The sequence below is a fragment of the Lepisosteus platostomus genome, chromosome 18 (assembly GCF_059453375.1).
Source record: "Lepisosteus platostomus isolate fLepPlt1 chromosome 18, fLepPlt1.hap1, whole genome shotgun sequence".
Lineage (NCBI taxonomy): Eukaryota > Metazoa > Chordata > Actinopteri > Semionotiformes > Lepisosteidae > Lepisosteus > Lepisosteus platostomus.
The window spans coordinates 8,501,270-8,525,833 of NC_142628.1; the positions used below are offsets into that span (position 1 = coordinate 8,501,270).

Genomic DNA, 24,564 nt, shown 5'->3' on the forward strand with positions numbered 1-24,564 from the left:
AGACTTTAAACCACCACACCAATTTCAAATCCGTTGATGTTCTTTTTAATACATATATTGAAAAAAAAACCTTATCTGTTTTGTGTTTGGAGTCAGAATTACGGTGATGAAGAGCACACCTTATAAAGGACTATGATAAACGTCCGTGACGCTGAAGATGGATGATATCGTTACTTCAACGACGTGTCATCTGTCTTTACTATATAACTATTTTCTTACACTGGTAAACCTGCCCAAAGCTGCGCCCTGTGACCTCATGCTTTATTATAGTAATAAAATGAAAACCCCTCGTCTTATATGCATCTCCTACACCGTATACTGCCATTTCCTTTGGGAGCTGTAAGAGAGATCTTCTTAATCAGTCTTCACACCAGAGGTGTCCATCTGCGGTCCTCAAAGGCAGTTGGCCAACAAGGTTTATAGGTACTTTACATCTCCAGCTTCTGAACAACAAGGGAAGTCTTCAACGTGTCCAATTAAATCAATAAAGAGTTTAATTAGGTAGTTAAGGACTTGGGTGGAAAGAACAGCAGAACTCGTCCGTATCTTTATCCACTGCAGTTTCGTGTATGGTGGGTTTGCCTCTTTCAAGCAGATTTCCACAGAAGCCCACGCCATTCTCTCAGAAGCGTGTCCTTGTGCCACTCAGCCTGGCCACCGCTGATGAGAAACTGATATGGGCTGCAAGCGGAGATCTGATTAGGAATGTATTGGCCCTGGTCTTCGATCATAGGTTTGTTGGTCCATCGGTTTTTATAGCTGCCAGTATTTCTGCATTTGTTGATTGTCGTCTGCTGGGCTCCTTGATGTGAGCCATTGATTCTTCTTCATTTCTCATCCCAGGATCCCCTTATGGAAAAGTAATTTTTCTGGGCTGGGGGAGGGGTCCTATTGCTGCTGGCTTTGGTTTCATGCTGTCAATTATATAATCGAACCGCTAACTGAACTAATAATAGGATTATTTGGACTCTTACAATTGCTCGTAAAAACGTTTGAGGTTGCCTTTTAGCTATAGCATTTCATCGGTAAATTAAGACCTCCAACTTTTTTAGAAAGAAACTTGCAAAGGTTCCAGTCAAGCAAGGTCTCAGTTTCCCCTCAAAGTAGATTTAAAGTAGATTACATGCTTGCACCTGCTGCGCATTATGGTTTAAATAGAAATCAAACTCATTGGTGAAGCAACGCCTTTAGTTGTAGTTGATTGGTTTCAGAGTTTCAGCTCTGACTTCCCATTGGTCTACGTGTTTGTCAGTTAAGGGGCGGATCGGAAACTGGGAAGCGGCGTCTGATTTGAAACAGAGTTACAGTTTACAGTTGTTACTTGTTGTTTTGTTACTGCCTTCTTTGAGTTTGAGAAACCACTTTTTTTGCTGTCATGTCGCGGAGAAAGAGCAGTCACGGAAAGTCCCCACGAAGGCGTAATGTGGTTTTGGGGTTTGACGAATTTGGTTTCGCTGTGTTAGGTAGAAAAGATGTGAAAATATCGCCAGGCAGATGTCACGAATACAGGTAATGCTCAGACTACTTTATCTTGCTAGTGCAACTGCACAAGTCTAGTTTAAGGGTGGTGATTTTTATACCCCACAGTGTATCCATTATCTTCAAAATATTTATGGGAAACGTGTCGCTAAAGTAAAACAATTTGGCATTGCTAAAAGAGAAACGAGAGACATCACGGGGACATTTTTTTACAGCACACTGCTATAGTTTTAATGCGTCATTTTGAATGTTCTAATGACAGCATGCCCTTACTATTTATAATAGCCCCACGTGTTTCTTAATTTTCTGTTAATGTCTTGATATAAAAAATTATAAATACTAAGTCAGCCCCCCTTAATAATAAGAAATATTTTGAATTACCTTCTTGGAAGAGAGACGCCGCAGTTCATATTAAAAGTAATATTCCCGAGAGTTTGACTGGGTTGAGAATAGGTAAATTAATATATATATATATATGTATGTAAAATTGCATTCTTTTGAGTGGAGTATTAAAATACTGTTAGGTAATACAAATCATACATGCATACAAATCACCACAAGGCCAATAGCTCTCCTGGTCGGTTTAACATATATGATGTTTTTGCCTCCTTACAAATTCCTCATTTTACATTTTCATTGCTTATGCATTGCTTTTTCATCGCTTGGTGTTTAACTTTGTTCATTCCATTTTAATAGCTACCCCAGACCAAATGCTGTGAAGGTGAAGGAATTGTGCCATTTGCTCAGCTACTGGAATGGTTCGAGTTTCATCTGCAAGAACCAGGTAACTTGATCACAGAGAAGGATCTGGTCTTGACTGACAGCACATAGAGCTGTTGAAACTACAGACCTACTGTAAGTCAGATGTGCAGTGAGGCTCGCAGGTGCTTGCTCATCCCGTATTCTGAGATGTCTTCTGGGACCACTGCCTTTATTAAATATTTCTCCAGAATTCCCATCTCTTTTGCCATGTATAGAAATGTATGTTAACCAGGATAATTCCGTTTTTACTGAAACATGCTGTAAGTTAAACAGAAGGCTGCAATGTGAAATTAAAATTGCATTTTCGATTATCCCCAGTGCCATACTCAGTCGTAATGTTTTTTTTTGGTAAATAAAACATATTTTATTATTAAAGCTCTTTTATTGAGTTTTTATTTTTGTATTTTTTTGCATATATGTCCATAAAATCTGATATTGTGCTTTGGGTGTTTATGTCAGATGGAGCAATTTATTAAAATGGGGCTTCCACCTGAGTTACGCGGGCGTGCATGGAAGTCTCTTCTGGATGTTGAGTCAGTGAAAGGTGGCAGTCCTTTCAATTATCAGGTACTGTGCCTTTTGCAGTTTTCACATTTTCCTGGGAATTTTTTATTACACTTTTTTATTATTTGGCCTATTTTTTTAGTTCAGTGAACATGCAGAATGAGTTAACAAAGGTACTCCCCAGCTTGCTTGATTACCAGTGCTGAGGGGCAATTGGAATCTTGTTTGGCAAGAGTGGATGACATTCTCTCTCTTTTTTTTAATTTTTCTGAATTGTAGTAGAGATTGAGATATTAATTTTTATTTACAAGTTTTTTTTTTTTTTGCCTGCCTGCCTCTCCAGGTAATACGATGACATGTTAGCTACAACTATAAATTACTCTGCTTAGCTTCCCAGTAATCCCTGCCTACTTCCTTGAGGTGATCTATCCAAACAATTACTAGGTCAAACCATAGTTGAAGTCTGAGATCTGAAGGCATTAGGTTTAAAGATACCCATTGCAGTTTCACATAAGTGTGCACTTGAAACTAGGATAATCCAACTCAGGATTCTTTCAGATCATAAATTTATTTTTATGCATTGAGTTTGAGTATAAAGTTTTTTTTTTTTTGCACTGATTCATATTAACTGGCACCAAAAAGTGGTGTCTGTAACACCTGGAACCATATCTTTGACATTTTAACAACCTATCATTCTTTCATTGCTAAAACGTGATGAGTGAACTTTATTATCAGGTAACTTAAACTCATAATGAAGTGTACACCACTATAATGCCAAACTGTCAGAGGTAACAAAGGGGTTTCTGTGTTTCAGTTTTTATAATCAGTTGCATAGAATCCAGAGAATTCATGAAAGACATCTGCTACACAATTTTAACAATAATTTCTGCATTTTTCTTTAGAACTGTCTCAAAGAAATTCGAAGGCCTCTCGTTGACCTTGGTGTGACGGAGTATAGTATCCGTTCTGCGATCACCATTTTGAGTGAAACGGAGAATGAAATGAGATGCACGGAAGATGGTCCTAATCCCAGTTGCGAGTTCACCAACAGTGATGTTGTCATCTTCAGACAAGTGGCTCTTGACCTGCGTGGGTATTAATTTGAAATACTAAGCAAAACCTACATTCAAAAGGAAAAATAATCTTAATCTGTTGTAATATGAGAGTAAAACGTTTAATAGCTTTGTAATTAATTTGGTGTATAACCTGCTAGCTATTTTCCAGGAAAGCCTTCCTTAGATGCATCTTAATTCAAATTTTAGGCATGTGTTTCTTTTAGCCTCATCCTCTTTGGAAATCAAAGAATTGGAATAACAGATTCACACTACTGATAATTCTGGGAATATGGTATCAAGATTTTTTTAAATTATTTTCTTGGTTCTCCCCTTTTAGTTATAATACTTATAAGGAGAAAAGCTAGGTTTGTCTGCCATTATTAGACAGATTAGCAAGAGGAAATGGTCCCTTCAATTAAACATTATTTTTAGATCATAAGAATACTGTACATGAGTCAAATCTTTTTGGTTATTTTTTTATCAGTAACCCATATCGTTGTTGAATTATTTTCACCCCTTTACTGCTATTTAAATACTTTTATTTCCATTATTCTTGAAAGCATGCTTTAAACTCGCCTTTTACACCTTGAATAAAGCAATCTATAGGTTTTTTTTTTTTTTTTTTGAGACCGCAGGGTGGAGAACAGGTCTGTTGTAACCTATTAGGAAGGAAATGTGACTCAGGAATTCCTTCTCTTTGCAGAGAGATCTTTTCCTACTCATCGCTCATTAATGGGTGACACCCCAGAAGCTATTGAAGGGCAAGCCAAGCTCTTTCGTGTCCTCATCGCGTACGCAAAGTATAATCCCCAGATAGGATACAGCCAAGGTGGGTGTGTGGCGGATGACAAATATGGTTGTGGAACGTATCCTGGCTGATTCACACACAGATAAAGAAGTTTATACATGGTAATTAGGTTTCATTTTTCTGCTTAATTCCATGTGCTTGAAGAACATGTTGTAGATTTTTGACTTGAGACTTGGACTGCAGTCAGGTTTGTCTTTTTTTTTTTTACTTCAGACTCTGATTAAATTGACCTTAGGATTGATTTAGGGCTTTTCATTTTACTTTTTGTATTGTGATGTTATTCTACCTTACATTCACCTTATCCCACAGCTACACTTTTTAGAATTACCAAGAAGCACATGATGACCCAGTCAATTGCTCTTAATACACTGCTTTTTACCTGAGCACTAAAGCAATATTGTATTTTTTTCTATTAAATTACTGGCAATTGTTTTCTGGATGGCAAGCTTTTGAATTACCAGTGGCGTTTTCCTTATTTTAAGAGCCTTATTCTAGTTTCCTGCTGATGGTAATTTTGTATTTGCCTCTCAAGGTTCTTAATTTTGATTAATGTGACCTCTACACATTCAGACATGTAAGGCTTGAAAGGCAAACATATTAAGCTACTGACTATAAATGTTACTCTGAGAGAGAAAAATATGAATCAGACATATTTAATCAATGATGAATATTGCCAACTGGCATCTTTTCCCCACTCATCTCTTAGGTTGGGCTGTCAGAGGCATACAGTTACAAGAAAACATTTGTCAACCCTTTGGAATTACCTGGATTTCTGCATTAATGACTCATAAAAATGTGGTCTGATTTTCAACTTAGTCACAACAATAGAAAAACACAATCTGTTTAAACTAATAACACGCAAACAATTGTACTTCTTGTCAGTACTGAAGACATCGTTTAAACATTCACAGTCTAGGCTGGAAAAAGTATGTGAGCCCTTGTATTTAGAAACTGGTAGAACCTCCTTTAGCAGCAGTAACCTCCACCAAATGTTTCCCGTGGCTGCTGGTGAGACTTGCACAACGGTTAGGAGGAATTTTAGACCATTCCTCCTTACAAAACTGTTTCAGTTCATTGATATTTCTGGGATTTGTATCGCAGAAATTCATACTTTTATTGCAATAACGTAATAAAGAGAAGTTGAAACTCACAATATGTCAGTGTGTTTTCAGTTATACAGTTGCAGTTTTATGAAAGGAATTCGTTAACAAAACTGCCTCAGACTAAAAATAGTCTGTTCTGTTCAACTTAATGCTCTTAATATGTAATTTCTTGTTGGGTAGTTGGACTAAAACTCACCACTGCGAGTTATTCCTGTCTTATACCCTAAAACTGAGAAAAATGACCACAGTCACAATTTTGCTTTATAATTGATTTAAATATAACTTCTTCACTTTATCTTCAAAGTCCGCAATAATTATTCTGCACTCCACAGGTATTTATTCAACCCCCAGTTGCAAGACTTCCAATACATACACAACCTCTATCAATGAAAATATTATTTTTGGAAAAATAAAATGTTAGTTCTTCTACATGGAAAGTGAATGTAGCACTTTAAAATAAGGAAGATTCTTTTGTATAATTTGCTACTCATTATTTTTGTTTTTAACCTAATGTTTTTACGTAGTACTGTTTTTTTTTTTAGTTCTTTTTGGTTCAATTTGTTCTGGCTTTTATTCCATCTCCTTTATCAATTTTATTTGAAATGATGAAATAATGTGCTGAAACTGAAAATATTTTGTCTCCTTTGTTCCATGTCTGGTCTTCATTACCTGCATGTCCTGTGCATAAAAAATGTTGATTGTTGATTTTGACTTTTCTGTTTTGTTTCATCAGTGTATGATAGAGGTTTCTTGAATGAACTGATTTTAAGTGATTTTAACTGGATTATTTTGGTATGTTTTTACTGTGAGTATTTTTATGCTGCTTGGCTATTGTACAGTTGCCATGCTCATGAGCATTTATACTTTGGTGTGCCTTTCTCTTTAGTTTTGAACATATTCTATTGGAACTGATTTTGTTGGGGATAGATAATGCTGCAAAGACCTGGGATAAAGTCTATTATTCGGTTTGGATTATGTGACAGTTCACATGGTCACTTTTTAAATGACTTTTATGGTCTCGCCAGCAGTGGGCAGCAGTGCACAATGCACGAGCTGCTGAGCTGATAGTTCAGCCAAGTAGTATTGTACATTCAGGAAGAGATGAAGGAAAATGGAGAGTTGTTCATCTTTAGTTAAAGTGCAAAACTTTTTCAAAATATATATTTAATGCAATTGAAATGAAGGCTTTGAGATACTAGTCCTACAGCACTTGTGAGTCATTACTGAATTACCCATGTTCTTAAGACCTGGAATGAAAACATTGGTCATCTGTTTTAATGCATATTTTCTCATGGATCTGTATAAATTATCCATGTGAATTATACAATAGGGAAAACCTATCTGGCCCAATCCAAAGTGACTTGTACTGCACACTGGTGGGACGATAGGCAGCAAAGTCTCCTTCCTGAGAAGAATTCTCAGTTCAGTGGAATCTGAATCATTGTTTTTAAGGTTATGCCTTATCCACCCTGGCGTCATTGTTTCTCCTTTATTGGCAGGTATGTCATACCTTGCAGCTGTACTCCTGATGCACTTGTCTGAAGAGGAGGCGTTTTGGGCCCTTGTGATTTTATTAGAGAGACCTAAATACTTATCAGGGCTGTTTGACCATTCTTTACACAAGTAAGAATTCACCTTGTTTCTGTCCTGTTTTTGCAATTAACCTGCAAGTAGTTTTATGTCTGCTGGCTGCAGCTTTGCTGAAGCTGAAGAAGGATGTTTCATGCATGAAATCATAGTTAAATGTTAACATGCAATAAGGATCAGTGGAATATTCTGACACAATTTTTATTTTTCAATGTCACTTAGGAATGGCCTGGTATCTAAATTGTAGAAATAGAATAATTTCGAGTTACAGTTTTTTACATTTAAAGTGTTTATACAGAACAAAGAGAAGAATATAAACTGAGTTGAGCTTTAGGGTTGCTGTCACTGACTGATCCAGGTTTTCCTGATGTTCAGGTGAATAAGGCTTCATTCCGTACCTTTTTCATACTTTTTGTCTTTTATAAAAGTTCAATCTGACATGTTTTACTCACAAGTGTTCTTTGGTCCTTTTGCTTTTCAGAATCCAGCACAATGCAAAGGTTTTCCAACAGCTCCTGAAGCACAGAATGCCACAGCTTTCGCAGCATATTGTAAGTAATGGGAAATGTGGTCTACAAGTGATGTGTATTCAAGGTTTCTAAAATACTTACTGTTTTACTGCCAACATTGTTAAACAGAATGTGACACACAGCTTTTTTTTAAGGTAAACCTAAAATAGGTTTTGCATTTTCATAGACCATATATGGTTTAAAAGTGCACATCATCAGTGATTAAGATGCCCACTGACTTTGTTTCCAAACAGATTTCTGTAATTGAACTGTAATTATAAACCAGGTCAACCAAATGACTGTATCGTGTGTTCATGGATAATGACTCATCCTTGTAAAGCTGAAAAAAAACTTAGTTTTTTTAAAACTATTTCTCATTTAAGCTAACGTAGTGCATTTTCCCAAGCTTATGATAGTGTCATTTCTAGTTTACTGTGAGGGCAGTGTGGATATTAGGTTGTTTATAGATGTGAACATAACCTATTTTATCTGTATTTGCTAAGGTACAGTTTAATGGAGTTTATGCTAGTGAATGAAATAAATACATGTTTCTATGTCAGATGACTTTGATGATATCTTTTGCTGGGTTTAAATACAATTAAATAATAAACAGAAGCTGAGGGTAAGTTGGAAATAAATCAGCAACATACAGTAATCATGCACTAAACTAATTCTGAGGCCATCCAAATTAGCTTACCTCATATGCCCTCACTCTTCTTTGAGACATTAAACTCCCACAGTGATTTAAGACTGTTGTTTTGCCATTTCATGCCCATTAGCAAAATCAGATCCTTTAATGATGGCATAAGTGGTTAATTTTTGCTAGCCAGGAGCAGTTGTTGTAATCTTGCTGCAGTCAGTGTATCTGAAAGAGAAGTTTTCTTCCTGACGCAGCCTTTTCCCAGAGATGATGGTAGCAAGCAGTTATTGGTACAGTAGCTCTTTTTTGGCCACTAGGTCAACCCACATACACAGGAAATTGCTTACTTGAGACATTTGTCTCTAGAAAATTAGTTTTGAAAATTATTATTGTTCTACACTTCCTCACGAATATGATTTCAAATGAAAAAGCACAGTAAACCAAACTGCAAAGCAAAATCAAGAACCAGATCACAAATTATCTTTTGCACTTACTTAAGTGGATTTCAAACTGGGCTTCCTTTTTATAAATTGATGCTCTTGATGGAACAGTTTGTAGTATAAAATGTTTGAGAAACATTTTCGTCTTGTACCCATTATTTGTCACGCTTTTGAAAAACATTGGAAGTTTGTGAGAAAAACAAGGAAACTAAACACCTGTGTGGGAGTTTAAGATTCCTCTGGTTTCTCAATGGTATATTTTGAGCGAAAAGTAAATTGCTCAAACAAAACAAAAAGCTATATCAATTTTCACAAGTTACTGATTCACTTGTATGGAATGTTTGGAGACTTGTATTAAACGGATGATACCAGTGCGTCCTATCGTCATACAGATGTATTCTGCAAAGCTGCTGTTTGTGATGTACTGTATCTAGTCAACCAGAATAAACGTGTATCCCACTTTATCCCACAAAAGCTGTTTCTCTAATTTGTGATACTTGACTGTTTCTGTATGGGTTTATGCCCCCTTAACATTTAGCTTGGCACATTTGGCAAAGTATTGCAAAAAACACAAGTTTGGATATTTGGGTAGTCAAACCTTTTGAATTTAGCGGACAAATTTAATGTCCCAATTTCAGTATAAGTGTTTATTGTATAGTGTGGTATTAAAAACAACAAATGAGTTTTGGCCTAATAAGCACTTGTTAGTTTTTAATGCCTCTTGGTACATCTTTTGCGATAATAAGGATCTCGTTCTTCATGGAATTGCAACACTAAAAACCTACAAGGCATTATAGTTGTACACATACAGTAATATTATGGCCTTTTAAGCCCTAAAAATATTTTTGTTGTGATAATGAATGTACTGTAATTTGCAATAAATGGCTGTGCTTCTATGTTTGACAAATGTTCCTTTTTTTTGCTTATCAATATATGCCATGGTTATTTATGTAAGGGTTTCATCTGTTATTTAAGTTATATATTTCTAAAGATCTGATTGCTCCTGATAGTAAGCCCTAAAAAAATCTTGGTTAATTTTTGTGAAAAGAGAATACTGCGGAAGAACAATGATGGAGCTACTGAAAACTTTTGTTTTTGATAGGACCTTGATTGTTCTGACCTTGCACTCACTTAAACAATTTTCTCTGATATTTGAGAAAATGAGAGAAGCTAAGGGTTAATGACAAAGATTGTGGCACCACCTCCATTTTCAAACTCTTGAAAGTTCTGCTGCTTATTCAAAAAACATAAACTGCTTTGCTTGTGTATTGCACCGTGATCTTATTTTATGACAGGTATGAGTGTTGGTCATGTTTCTTTCAATATGAACAGGAAGATCTTGGAGTGTCTTCCTTGCACTACGTGATGCCCTGGTTTCTGACGCTGTTCACTTCTCTGCCCTGTTGGGACTCTGTGCTGGCTGTGTGGGACCTCCTCATGCTCCATGGTAAAAACCATTCAGTATTTGCTCTATGGCTACACCCTGCGGTTAGCCCACGGCACAGGCGGAGAGATCTTGGTCTCTACCTTCATCACTTTATTGGCTCTCTAGACAAAGATGAGCAATTTGTTAAAGGTGCATGGTAGAGTCTTGTTCACTAGGGGTCACTCTCAGCAGAGTTTTTTTTTTGCATGGGAGGTTGGCTTAAAAAGTTTTCCTTTTCTTTTTTTAATACAAATTCTGGCTTTTATCAGTTTGGATAATTATCTCCGTAATGTTGATTTACTTTTACTTGCGGGGAAAAACCCAAGGCAGGAACCAGAGGTTTTTAGGTTTACTGTGAAATATTTTGTAATGTCAGTCTTGTTGTCGTCTTCCATTAATGATTTCTTTCATATTGTTAGGGAAGAATTCTTGGGAGGGTTTTATTAAGTGTCTAATTTAATTTAGATCTGTCCATTTTACTTTCACACAGCAATTCAGTTCTAGCATTATTACCATATGTTACAAGTGGCATTTACTAACAAGCTGTGGTTAGCCTTTTAAATGTTATTTTCCAAGGTCCTGACCTTTGTGACAATGAAGTGCTGCTCTTTCTGACCTAGGAAGAAGTGTAGTATTTTGCAGATCGGAGATGGCATATCTGGCATTTCTGGAATATTGCAAAGAAAGATGGGTCAAATGGTCATTTGGTGTTTTTTTTACACATTTTAATTTTCTTTCCTTTCTCCTGCGTGATATCTAGAGCGGAACTGTAATTGACATTAAGTGAATAAAATACACATCTGAACATGTTTAAATGGGAAATGATGCAGCACAACCACGAACATCTGTGTTTAATGGATGCATAACAGCATAACTTCACAACCTGTCTCTTTGGGGAAACATTAACTTTGACATTTGTGCCTTAAAGTTTTGCCTAGGATACTGAAAGATTTGATTAACACTATGTTGTGTATGAGTTTAAGAAAGAAAATTGGTTCCAATTTTAGAATTCTATATGTAAAATGGGTATTTTTGATCATTTTGATTTTTTAAAAATGGAGTATCTTTTAATAAAGAGGAAGAGTTATGTAGGAAGAGCATATTTCCTTATTTTATGCTTTCATAAATGTTTTAATATTTAATTAGGGTATTAGTGTGGAGTATCCAGTTTTTTTTTTTCTATAACCCTCATTTGTTATTGAAGCTCAATTCTTAATCCTTTGACGTTTAGGTACATTAAACTAACTGGAAAATAGTCATTTTGGCTCCAATACAAGCCCTAGTGGCTGTGCTGTTAAAGTATTCAAATGCGCATACACATCAGTTTGTTGAAAGGATTTCTAGGCACTGAGGGTAGCCTGTCGCTTTGAGTTATGGATGTTTAGTGTTTTGCTACCTGCTAAAAGTCTTAGGCCTGCTGCCCATTCAGAAAATACCTTTAAGGTAATTGATGCTGAATGCAGTTCTTGTAGGAAGTGCTTGTGAAAAGCCTGCAAGAGGACCAATTCAGGACTCTTTCAACAAAAGACCTATAGATATTTATCTGTAGCACACAAAGGGCCCCATGCTGTGTTTGTCACACATCGGTAAGCAAATCATTCTGATACACTGTTTTCTTATTTCCTATCAATCATCTATTTCTCATTGATAGAGGGATCTTCTGGGATGACAGGTTTCTTTTGTAGTGTCCCTCTATGTGCGGTCTTTCCATTGGGTTTCCTACTTGCAACAATCTTAGTAAGCCTGAGAAACTCCTAGAGGGGAAGTATACAGACTCTGTATTGCTCCAGATGTAGCCCTTCTCTGAGAGAAACTTTAAAAGTGTTTGGAAATGTGTAGGTGTTTATGTCCATATTAATACTTATTGCTGTGCTGTGTTGTGTACACATCTGGTTTAATTGCATAAAAAGTAAATTAATTATACTGTTCCTCCCCTCTGCATGGGTCTCTTTAGTACAGCCCTGCTGGTGATGAATGTTTTGTTTTACTCTTGATAGGTTCTGTAACAATTCTAATTCATTCTGAGACCTGGATATTCAAGAGCCAATCATCTGCCATTAATGGGACCCAATGCAATGAATTCATACAATACAATACTACTAAATGGTTGCTTGAAATCTCAACTTATTTTTATCAAGTGCTGTTTTTGCATGCGCAATTAAAATTAGAGCTGTTTATCGAACGTCTGTTTAGTCTGGACTGAGGGCTGAGTTTGCAAACCCTGCAATTAAACGGAAATAAGGAAAACCCTGGGGTTTCAAAACTTTCCATCAGACTCCGTGGTCGGCCCATTACAGCTGAAAAATTGGATTTAAAAAGCTCTCTAAGTGCTGTTACTGCACTGGCTTACTGCTGGCCTTTGTCCTGTCTACAGAACAATAGTTCTTTTGCTTGATGTATCTGTAATGCCTCACCGGTTTCTTAGAACTTACACCTGGGTGGTAGACAGCAAAACAAAATGAAAAATCTTTATGAAGATTTATTTGCTTGCTTTAAGAGAAACATCGTTTTAAACCTAATATAATGATTATATGATGATTTTTAGAAGAGGAAGTAAGCAAGCACCAGATGTGTGTGCATTATTTTAGCTGCACATAGATTGCTGAACTGCTGGACAGATTATTCAGAAATTGTGTATGCATTTGCTTACTTTCAGAGTTGCTAAAGCTGCACTGAAAAACTGGCTGAGTGCAGTGGTTTCCTTAATGTAAAAATGTTTCACTCCCTGGATTAAATCAGTTTTCCCCTAGAAGTTTTTCTAAAACAATGGTTTTGCATTAGCATTATTTTAATGCTCTTGGTTTCTTTGTGCTTGTCAGAAGCTGTCATGAATGATTAGTGAGCATGATGCAGATTATTGAACAACACGTGGAATAGTGTTAATGATGGAGCCTGTAGAGTTCGAGGATGCCAGTGTGATTCATCTCCTCTTGCTGAAGGGATTTCTGGTGCAAAGCTATCATGTGTCAGTGGCATCACATATCGTCTGTCAGTCACACCGCAGAAGTACTGAAACTCTTTCATTTGTCTTTCAAATAAGATTTTTGGGTCACATATCAAAGATGGAACACTTTAAAGGCAGAGTTTATGTTCAGAATAACTTTCTTAAAAACAAAAAGGACATGCGAAGCAGGGAGGTGGGGTTGAGAGAACACTTTTAATCTCTGACTTTTTGTTCCACTTCTCTCTGAGTGTTTTGTGCTTTCCTGACAAGTTATCTGTTCCTGAAGGGTAGTCAGGATTTGCCACAGAACTTCACAGCTCTCTTTGTTTATTGACCCAGATGGCGTTGCAGTAGTGCTTTTTGCTGTCCTTCTATTTCCGCAGGCATAGCTGTGGTTTTCCGCACGGGGCTGTGCATTTTCCAACTGCTCGAGCCCCGGCTGCTGCGAATGCCAGACATGTCTCTGCTGCTGCCCACGCTGCTCAGGGTGCCTGTTGATGTGTAAGTCTTCATTTATTTAGCTTCCTGTATACAGATTCAATAATGGATGAAGCAGATCATTGCTGGGCGCATAACCGTGACGGAAGGAAGCCAGGAAAAAACTGGCTCTTACAAAAGTGTGCACTGCGGTTCTTCATCTTTTCAGGGGCTGGTAAACAGGGTCTTTTTGTTTTCGCTCTGGCGTGGAATGTGAAATCAGTTAACCTGGCTTGATTAAGATCAGGTATTCTCCAGATGTGATGAATAGAAGCTATGAAAATGGAGGTTACTCGGCTTACTATATTTTGGTCCAAGGGCCTAATTTGGCTGAGCTGTTTGTGGCCCTATTCATCTAATTCATCTTTCTTCATTTGTGGATTAAGCTTAAGAATTAAATAAAAGAAAACACTTTCTAAAGAACTGAATGCCTCCTATGTAAAAACTAAACCATCCAGTTGGGCTGGTCAAATAAGAACTGTCTTGTCCTCAATTTACAATAACCAGCACGTGTGTTATTATCCACTGTTCCTATGTAATGTGTTAGTAAGCCTTTTAATGTTTTGTTTCTCTAAATATTTAGATAAGTATGGGGCTAGACATACTGTACCTACCTGAGAATTTTGCCTGCTTTCTAACATAAAAATATTAACATTGTACACCATGTAATACATTGTTCTCCAAAACCAGAGTGCTGAGTGAATAGAGAATTTTAAATCGCAACAGAATCTAGCTCAAATTCTGTGGCACAACTTCACTTAATTGTGGCTTTTTAAGATAACAGAGCTGTAATTTAAACCTCAGTCTGAAATGAGGAGCTTTGTTGTGTAAGCGGCATTGAAACACAATTTAAATATGAACATCAAGTCAATCAGCATTAAGTTGGCACAAAATGAAATATTTTGTTTATTGTTAACTGTCACCTTGGTAGCCAGAGGCAACAAAGAAGGCTGTGTTGGCATAGAATTGGCACAGTAACCGATGCTTAAACATTGTTTTATACTCATTTCAACTGTTTGAGTAGGTTTCCTGTAAATTAAATTAATTATCCTTGGAAATCCCAACGTGGAAATTTAATGGAGCATTCCTGTTTCTCTGTGAGGGATTGGGAGGATAAGGAAAAAGAAAAACAACTCTTGCCCTTTCTGCACAACCCTGTGTCTTGTAAATCAAAAAGTGTTGCCTTCTTAGTTGATTTTAAGTTGACAGAAAACATGGTCGCACTCACATGTCAAAGTTATTCAATATTGTTTGTGTTAAGAGCCTTTATAATCTGTGGTTTCAGTTAGTGGGTGGGGAAGTTACCATGGAAACAGTGCCATGCTCCCTTTTTATAGGCCTTGCCCTTAGGTTGCTTATAAAGCTATACATGAGGAGGCCTCCTTGCTTTCACTGATTAGGCCCCTGTTCACCTTTCTGCTCTGCTGAACACAACTTCATGACTTCACAGCCCAAGAATTAAAAAAGAAAAATGTTCACAAAAGCATCTTTTTACTGATTGTTCACCATAGAAATTAAACGACTGTTCTTGTATAATGACTCAAAACTGACTTATGACCCCCCTCTCTCAACTCCTACATTCATCTTCTGTTATTCTGCAGTTTTACAGGTTTCCAGAGCTGTGTATTCTTGTTTTAAGACATGGTCTGATTTTTGTAAATCTGAGTTTGTGCCTTTTCTATGTCCTATAATCACTGAATGTTAATGCCACTGTTATCTACCTGGGCACAAAGCAGCTGTTGTAGAGTTTGCCATCTGGACAGAGCATTGACTCACTCTGGCAACTTGAAAAGAAATTGCTTTGTCATAACCTTAAATAAGACTTAGAAACCACTTCAAAAGAATGCTAATTATGTTTTTGTCTGTTATACAGGTAGCTTCTGAATATGAAAAAAAAAGTGGTTTATAAACTTTCATAAAATGGTGCATTACTTTGTGCCATTTTCATAAATCCATGTAGAGTCAAAATCTATGATTGTTCCAGTTTGTAGGATTAAAGTTATAAAAATGTATAAGATGTAATTCTGTGTGCTTATTTTTCATTACTTTAGAATGTTCATTTTGTAGTCCAAGGTAAAGAATGTTAATAAGAACCAGCAATAGCAATTACAGACTGAATTCCATTGCCTGATTAGCAAACAGCCTTACGTTCACGACAATTTCATACACGGTGGAGTGTAGGGTTGTTTTTGTACAGTTCCTACTGCCAAGAGAATTAGATACATTATGCATCTATGAAGTGATTTTGCTGTCATCACAGTTACGTTATACCAGTATAATCAAGTGATTTTCATAATTTACAGATCCAGAAACTAGTGCTGTAATGTTATTTCTTCCACTGAGCAAAAGCACTTTTTGTAGCAAAAAGTATCCATAAAGCCTGATGAAAGGTCTAGAGTAGTAGTGAACCGTCTGCTAAAACGCATACAAGTGAAAGGGGCCATTTGGTCCATCGATATTCAGTTGATTGCTAGCTGATCCAAGAATCTCATCCAGCCAATTATTGCTAGTAGCCAAGGTATCATCTTCAACAACATGGCTGTACAGCATGTGTAAAGAAGGAAATGGTTAATATTCTTCTTTGTAATAATTAGTATGTTTAGTAAGTGATACAGAGCTCTTGGGTAGGGGGGAAAGAACAAACTGAGGAGGTTAATATCATAGTGCAAGTGGCCTACAGTTTCCTTAGGCATCACGCTGTCGGGACATTTCAAAACTACCTCTATACAGTTTATCATGATGTTTGGTGTAACCTCAAGGCCAGGTCATGGGAGAACGTACATGCACACAACACAGTATATTGGACCTGGAGGAGGTTTTATTTTTCCAGCTTGCTGAATACTGAATAACCATGGCAGTTGTTTGACTCTCAATGGGGAAATTCTTTCAGATATCTAAATCGCAATCAGGTAATCTGAAATCAGGAGTGGACAGTTTTATATTTAAACTTCCTTTATTTCACCTGTTGTGTCAGTGAAAATGAAATTCTTATTTCTACTGGTGACCTGCAGGACATTATTTCATGCTGCTGAAATTTGCAGGTGTCTGCATTTTTTCCTTCAGTTAATGAATTAGTGAAATTCATTGGCCAAAACATTATTCAGTACCAATGATGTTACCTCGCCAACAACATTTAAACAATAGCTAGAGCATTTCATGAAAGTTATTAAACAACCAGCTATGTGGCATTTGTGCTTTAAAGTTTTAGGATACCAGGATGGCATCACTGTGTATGAACTCTCACAACTGACTAGCATAAGATTCCTGAGATGCATCGGTGAGACGCAGTTTCTGCAAAAGCACTATGGAAACTTGTATTTGATCCCTCAATGTAATTAATGTATAGAATATATAAACTTCTACCTTTATTTAGGTAACATTGAGGCATTAACTGAAAACTCAAGAATAGGCAGGATGAATCTTCAATATCTTATAGACATATAGAAATGTATCCAAGAAATAAGACCTTGCCATCACATTTTATTTTGCCTTGAAAAGAGGAATCAATTTTTAGAAAGGACTTGGCTTTGTGTAACATCTTCAGATGCCTATTTGTCAGGCATCCTCTAACAACATTTTGTTTTACCATGCTATTTATATTTGCTGACTGCCGTATCTTTCTTATACCTGAAGAAGGCTCCACAACTGAAACGTGTTTTCTTTCTTCTCTTTTCAGCATGGAATAAACCTATTACTTTTTCCTGTGACCTAATCATGTCTGTTGACATATTAATGAGGATTAATTCTAATCTCCCCACAGGGCACCAACTGTTTTGAAGTATACCAGGCTTACTAGGTTGCTATTTTAAACATTTTGCCTGAAAGTGGATCCAAAATTTGTAGACTTAATTGTTATTCACGGTCTGTTAATCTGTGAATCCCTAAAGACAAAGCTAGCATGGAGTATTCTGTTGGGCCTCGAGGCCTAGTGGTGTGTTCTGTTTATACGATATAGAAGAGTTGGTGTCAGAGCTCCAGGCTATTTGTGACAAACTGACCCTTCCTTACCACCTGCACTGTGACAGGTTTCATTTCTAATCCAATATTTGTTGGACAAGAGGAGAAGTCAAACGCTATTGTACAGTACAATAAGCTGATTAAATACTTTGTTTCATCCGTCTGGTCATTTTTCTGAGTGCAAGTGCGGCCTTTTCATTGGTTGTCAGCATAGGCGATTGTTCCTCTTTAACAACAATAACCAAGACTTGACGGGCTGCTGGACTGATCTTCTCGCTTGTTTCTAAATCCCCGGCACGCGGAGCGCTGGAAACCTCAGCCCTGCTTCCCCAGAGCCCTTCGATGTGCGCTGCTCTGTCTGAAGAGCTGACATGACCTGCAGCAGCCATCTGCTTGGCATTGGGCACTATGCTGTGAACACATCACGTTATTCTTGAGTTCACAGGGTTGTAGAAAGCATTCAGTACTGAGTTAATACATTTTCAGAATGTTTGCAATTTGAAATGTAAGACTGGTAAACACACAAGTTTCAAATAACTTATCTCTTGAGGTTTTTTCGCAGTATAAGACAATTAAAAGTGGTGTATAATTTTCATAATTAGATAATGTAAGAAGTAATGTTCTCTAGTTCATTGTACTTAGATGTTGCAAGATTAACTTTTGTAGCAGGGAGTATGGGAAATACTAAAATGACTTTTTTCTGTACAGGGGTGTGTTTGATCGGCTTTCACTTTGGATATCTTTGAGATAATGGCATTGAAGGACACTGTATGAAAGAGTTTAATCATCTCCCCCAGCTCCCGCTACAGTGCTCTGGTGCCGACCCTGTGGAACACCGAGGTGCAGGAGTGGGAGATTGACTGCATGCACAGCCTCGTTCTGGAAGAGGACCGGGAAGAACGCTGCCCAGGTAGAACCCAGATCGGGCTTTTCCTCTGGTGCCGTGCTGATTTCTACTGCTGTGCCTAAGCCTTGCTATTCATACTGTACGTGTTTGCCTCCCATCAACCAGATGGGAGGGATAAGTGAAATCATAAAGAGCAACTCCCACCTCCGTATTGTTATTCCTTCAATTTATGGCACTCTAAAAGCATTACTAAGTGAGTGCCCTGCTTCCATCTGCAACATGTAGATAGTCTTGTTGAGGTGTGCTGTTAACAGATGGACTTTAGGGTGTTTTCAAATGACCTATGGTTGTCTGATGCCAGTATGTTTGTGATCATATAAGTAAGGGAATCGAGTTAGCAAACAGAGTAAATTGGGTTTCCAGGGGCACTTTTCCAATTGGACAGCCACTGGTATAGACAATGAAGACCTGAGCAGTGTGAGATATTTGTTTGTTTTCCAACAGTCATTTAGTTATTAAAAGAACTAGAAAAAAGACCCTCCTTTAGTTGTTTCTAACTTAAGCCAGTCCTGATCACAGTCAAAATATCCTGTGATGTTGAATATAGAAATTCAAGTACTAAAATATAGCAAAGAATGTGTGAACTGGACTTTTTCTAATATTTAGTCAGATGTTTTAAAGAAATTGATACCTTTTTTTTCCAAAAAACCTATACAGTTGATTTCTGTGCTCTGCAGTTGTGGAAATGTACTTGAGGGTTGATATTTGCTTAATATATGTAACATGTAGAACGTTGATTAGATACCTAGTATTTACTTTCCTTGATTATGTAATGTTGCCAGACGTAAACCTGTTTTTGTTTCACTGTGTTCCAAATGGTCCACACTTGCCTGATGCAACTTGGGGAAAGCTTTTATCAGCAACCCTTCAGAAACGGGCTATGAGTATTAATACATAGAATCTTTGTGATAGTTGTGATGTATATAAAGCTTCTGAATACAGAAATTGCCTGTAGGGACCATTTTACATTGTTGCAAATTTGTTTGTGATTGTGTCTGACTATTTGTGTGTGCTTCTGCGGAGAGAGAACAGAAGTTCTCTGCTGTAAAACACTGCTTCTCGATAAGATAGTAGGCTTGTCTCTGCAGCAGGGTGCAGCACTGACTGTTCCAAAGGTCAGAGGTAAAAATGTGTGTTTATAATACAAGGTGCTTACCCTGTTAGCTGACTTATTCAGACAATGATCCACTGAAAATGGGGCAGTGTGGATGGAGTTTGGTTTTTTTAACCTTTTAATTTGGTGTTCCTTTATAGAAAATGCACACGTTTAGTGATCAACCCAATTAAGGAAACAGTTCTGGCCTACCGTTTTGTTTTGTGCTTTGGAATAAAAGAAATGAAATATCTCGTACTATGAGTTTTGCTTATTGTTGAGGTTCCAAAGTTTAATCGATTCTAGCAGGGCATAAATCAGTGTCTGTTTGTTGAATGTGCTTGCCCTCTACAACACAGGCCAGAGTCAAAGACCTATTGTGCTGCCAAAGCTAGTGTTTTGGACTTGTCTGAACAGGTAGATTGGAGGACAATGCACTTTGCTGCTCTACAAGATTTTTTCCCAATGTTGGATTCAGTGTTGAAAGCCCTCATACACTGCTGTGTAGCCTCTATTGCATGTGCAAATTGGGAAACATTTTAAGATTTAGTAAGATGTGGACAAGCAGTCAATAGACCTGACCCCCTGGTATTTCAAGGTCCAGATAAAATTTCACTGATTTTGCTGCTCAGCTGCTATGAGGTTAGTGGGTACATACAATACCACTATTATTACCCCCCCCCTTTTGGTGCAAACTGACTAAGATAGTATCTCAGGCTGATATTGTTTTCTTTTTCTCTAGGCTCTGTTAGCAAAGGGATGACTGCAAACAAGAATAAACATTTTCACATAATAAACAGGGCCTTGTAATAGTTTATTCATTAGAAAGTTATGCCTGGTAATCTTTGGTTAAACTCCTCAGTTTTTATTTGCATCCTGTGAATATTGAAAAACCTGTTTTTTTTTGCACAGGTCTGTGAATCTAAATTTCATCAATGCGTTGATGATGCCTGCACTTTATTCCTGAGTAGCAGAGTACTGGTTGTTTAATCTCATGCTTGAATTAGTAGGGTTTAACTCTGTATTTCTCTGAAAAGTTTCTTCAAATATTTCTGCTGGAGCAATCTGTACCACAGATGTTTTCCTTGGTTGGGACTCTCAAAGTACAAAAAATGTCATTAACCAGTCATTCTCTTATCTCCTTATATTTCTGACTGAATATGTTTCATGTGGTGCCCTCCATATTTTCTGTATGTACATGACATGGTATTCTTTCATTACGTAAACACATTTTTGCCTTTGTAACTTTATCAATATCGATCGTCCTCATGCTCACAGACCTGCATCATCCTGCTTTTTGTGAGCTAGCAGCTACAGTACATGGTGCAAAACAGCCCTCAGATCTATGGTTTGTTTGAGGAATGTTCAGTCTGGTTGTAGCATGTGCTGTGGGCTGGCTGTGCAGCTTTGGATCGCTGGTGGAATTATCAACTGAAGTGCAGTGACAGTATTTTGAACATTTGATTGTGGCCTCTTGCTGCCTGTTGCTTTAGTGTTATAAGTTAAACAACTTATAAATAATCAGCATTGGCGATATATGGGAATTATGTGAGCATCTGTCTATTGGCATGTTTGATCACACCTAAGTGTGTCTTCAATAATATTCTTGTCTGCAGTGTTGACTGTATTTGTTGATATCAATTTTAATATTCTACAATTGCCTTATTCACTTCAAACTTGTGATACTGAGTATTGCAGTCTTCATAAACCCCCCAGAAAGATTAGGGCATTTAATAGACAATTTAATAAAAAAAACTTTCTTGATCCATTTATAATTGACTAAAAAAAAAGTGGATTTTTTATTTTTCATTGAAACTTTTTGGTTAATTTAAGCTCTTAGAAATAAAATGGGTCACAACATTTCCTTCTCAATACTATAAGAATTGTTGGTATTGGTTTTCCCTATGCATTTATTGTATATCTCACCTTGAATTGACGGTACCAGAATGCATTCTTCCCCTTAGACATGCTAGAACCCCGCTACACATCTGACATGACTCACAGGCTTCCAGACAAAAGAAAAATTCCCAGAAGTCATTTTAGAGGGTCTTGGTGTATTACAATTGGGGGGCTGTGTTTGGTCTCGCAAAACCTCCAGCCCCGTGTTTTACTGGCAGTCATTTCTCCTCCAGTCTGGTGAGTCATCAAGCTGTCTGCTTCTGTTCCCTAGAAGGGAAAACGATGAATAAATCAAGGCCTTATGTTTTCCTGTTAGTGGGTTTCATACCAGTGATTTAGCAGCTGGCACTATTTGGAATCAGGGTCTGAATGTTGCAGATGTAGAAATTTGTTCCATAAATTGTCCCAGGAAAATAAATGTGGCTTTTCAAAACTGCTAAACACAAAGGGAAACATTTAGAGACACTGATTTGTTTCTGCTTCTGATCAGGCAGATTCATTATTGTGTGGTTCTTTATACCAAATTTTTGGAGGGTACCCATAATGTTTGGGGGTTCTGAGGGGAAATGGTTGATTGTTTTATGTTTTTATAAAATGAATTCACACAAAAGTTATTCTGAGCCTCCTGAAATCTAGTGGTAGCCAGCACAAAAACTTTTATCCGTCCTATTAACTTTCTGAATGCTTTGGATTATATACTCTTTTTCTACTACCCTATAACACTGCTTCATTTTAATTGACCATGTTTTGAACTTTAATTCTATTTAATGGTAAATCTCTGATCCAGAGAGCTATTGGACGTCACCTCTGACGTCACACGTCTAGATAATGGCCAAAGCCTGTTGTGCCAGGCAAAGATTTTGCTGTAAATGTAAACTTGGAGCCAACAGATTCTTAAGTGAGGAATGTTCTGTGCTTGTATCTGTAGCCTGCCTGTACTCTGAGACTACACAGTGCACGGTTAGTGTCATGGTTCAGTGACTTGGCATTGCAGAGCCATTCAAAAAAAATTCCCTGAATCAAAGCTCAGATCTCAGGCACTGTGGCATTGTAGTCCTGTGACTGCACAGCTGGCTGCCCCCTGCACTGCTCCCTGTCCTCTGGGCCTCATCTGTCTGGGAGCTGATGGATGTTAGGATTCCCTCCTTGGATGGCTGCCTTCTTCCTTTTCGCACCTGTGGAGGAGGAGGAAGACTGATCTGGCGTGGGAGAGTGAGGAGATGGAGAGATACAGTAGTATGTCTGGAAATAATCTCGTCAATTAGAAATTAATTTATGACCACACAACAAAATAATACAAACCCTATCAGATTCTAATGGAACTGCAAATTGAAATCCATAAAGAGGTATTTGCTGTGACAAAATTAAAGCATATTCCCATTACCTAGTTTGTTGAATTTTCTATTAAAAACACTAATTCTGAGAGGTATTTTGAACAGTTGATTTTTTTTTTTAAAGTAGTGTATATGAACATATTTGGAACAAGTGTGGAAACATCACATGACGGAGGTAGACAATGCCCAGATATCTGGCTCACTTGAGATTAGTTGTCTCATGATGATACTAGGGCTAACATTTGTAGCTTTCCTAGAAGACTGGAGAAACTTGCTGAGGGAAAGCTTGTCCTTGGTCATCCTCAGCAACAAGTGTGTAGTACTTACAGAAAGAATAAAAATGTAAACTTCTGCTTTGAGAGAGACCTTGGAAGTTGTATTTCAGTAGAAATCTGTTACAGAAGTCTGTATGTTGCAGTATATGAGTGGAGATTCCACAATTGATGTATTGTTCATACACCTCCAACCCTGCAGCTCTGAAATGTTCTCTTCAGTATTATGCAGGTGGTAATGTGTGCATGCAGAACACTCAGGCAACATGATGTTCAGGCTATGGCTCCCAAAAGAGGCACTTGCAGTTGTGGTGGTATTGGCAGGAGCAATCCCGAATGTTTTTCATGGTTTAATAGAGACATTGTAACTGGTGTCACACATAGGGATGGCATTGATCCAGAGATCTCACAAGAACTAATCATCTCCATGTTGGGCATAGTCTTGTTTTAACGATTTTCCTAAGGTGCAAACAAGTACCAAATTAAAGTGTGTTAAGTTCCGGTGGGACCAAATTTTAGTAGCATTTTATCTTCTGTCTTGACTTGTACATGTGGGCTTTCATTCTCTCACTTACATATGAACCTGTTATGCTGTTTATTAAAGCAAAATGTTAAGCCGGCATAGTTGATGCACTTCATTTTTAAAGGTTGTTGACTGTTTCTGATTATCTGTTTAAAAGTATTTTAAGAATATTTTATACTTAAATCCCTTATTTTTGTATTTACTTTCAGGAAAGTAAAAAGGAGGAAATCTATAATGATGAGTTGCTGGAGTCCCCACATAAACAGCACCCCAGCTCTGAAAGGGAAAGTTTTGTTTCCATCTTAAAGACTTCCTAATGAAGCACATGCTGTGGTCTATTGTTGATTCCCCAGTGAGTAAGCTGTCACATCAGAAAGCCACAAAACAATTGAGTTCACTGCTGAGTCTGAAGCTAAAGAATGCCTTAGCTGGGATACATAATTAATTCACTCACTACTTTTGCTTCAAGTGGATTGTGAGCAAGCCTCACCTGGATTGAAATTGCTACTGTAGCAGCAGTGCATAATGTATTTCTTTTCTGCAGTGTTTCCTCTGTAATATCACAAGACAAAATGTCATAAAATATGATTACAGTGAAAATAGGTTTGACATCAAGTACAGGTAATAAAGAAACCGTTGATGTGATTACTAACAAGTACTGTAATATCCATGCAATGGAGTCCTGATAAAATTGTACAGTATAGATATAGTAATGAAGAGCACAATAATGCTTGTAAAGTGCAACACAAGTGCTGCTAAAACATGCAAGAGGTACCAGAGAATCACCAAGTGGCACAATTATATATATTGTTACTTTAATATTCAGTAGCAGTAGTTTGTATGAA

At 37.3% G+C, this 24,564-nt stretch overlaps 1 protein-coding gene across 3 annotated transcripts in view; it reads left to right on the forward strand.

The window, feature by feature from the left end:
- Positions 1 to 1,253: 1,253 nt before the first annotated feature.
- LOC148645597 (TBC1 domain family member 2A) overlaps positions 1,254 to 24,564 on the forward strand; it is a 343,714-nt gene continuing 320,403 nt past the window's right edge. For all 3 annotated transcript variants that reach the window (XR_015928206.1, XM_088611885.1, XM_088611886.1), the window contains exons 1-10: positions 1,254 to 1,509; positions 2,176 to 2,263; positions 2,701 to 2,808; positions 3,648 to 3,834; positions 4,504 to 4,629; positions 7,211 to 7,334; positions 7,780 to 7,849; positions 10,220 to 10,334; positions 13,641 to 13,758; positions 18,489 to 18,601. Coding sequence is in view for 2 of the 3 variants with exons in the window: in XM_088611885.1 (XP_088468011.1) it covers positions 1,376 to 1,509; positions 2,176 to 2,263; positions 2,701 to 2,808; positions 3,648 to 3,834; positions 4,504 to 4,629; positions 7,211 to 7,334; positions 7,780 to 7,849; positions 10,220 to 10,334; positions 13,641 to 13,758; positions 18,489 to 18,601 (1,183 nt within the window). In the remaining variant the exon portion in view is untranslated. The remainder of the gene's footprint in view (positions 1,510 to 2,175; positions 2,264 to 2,700; positions 2,809 to 3,647; positions 3,835 to 4,503; positions 4,630 to 7,210; positions 7,335 to 7,779; positions 7,850 to 10,219; positions 10,335 to 13,640; positions 13,759 to 18,488; positions 18,602 to 24,564) is intronic.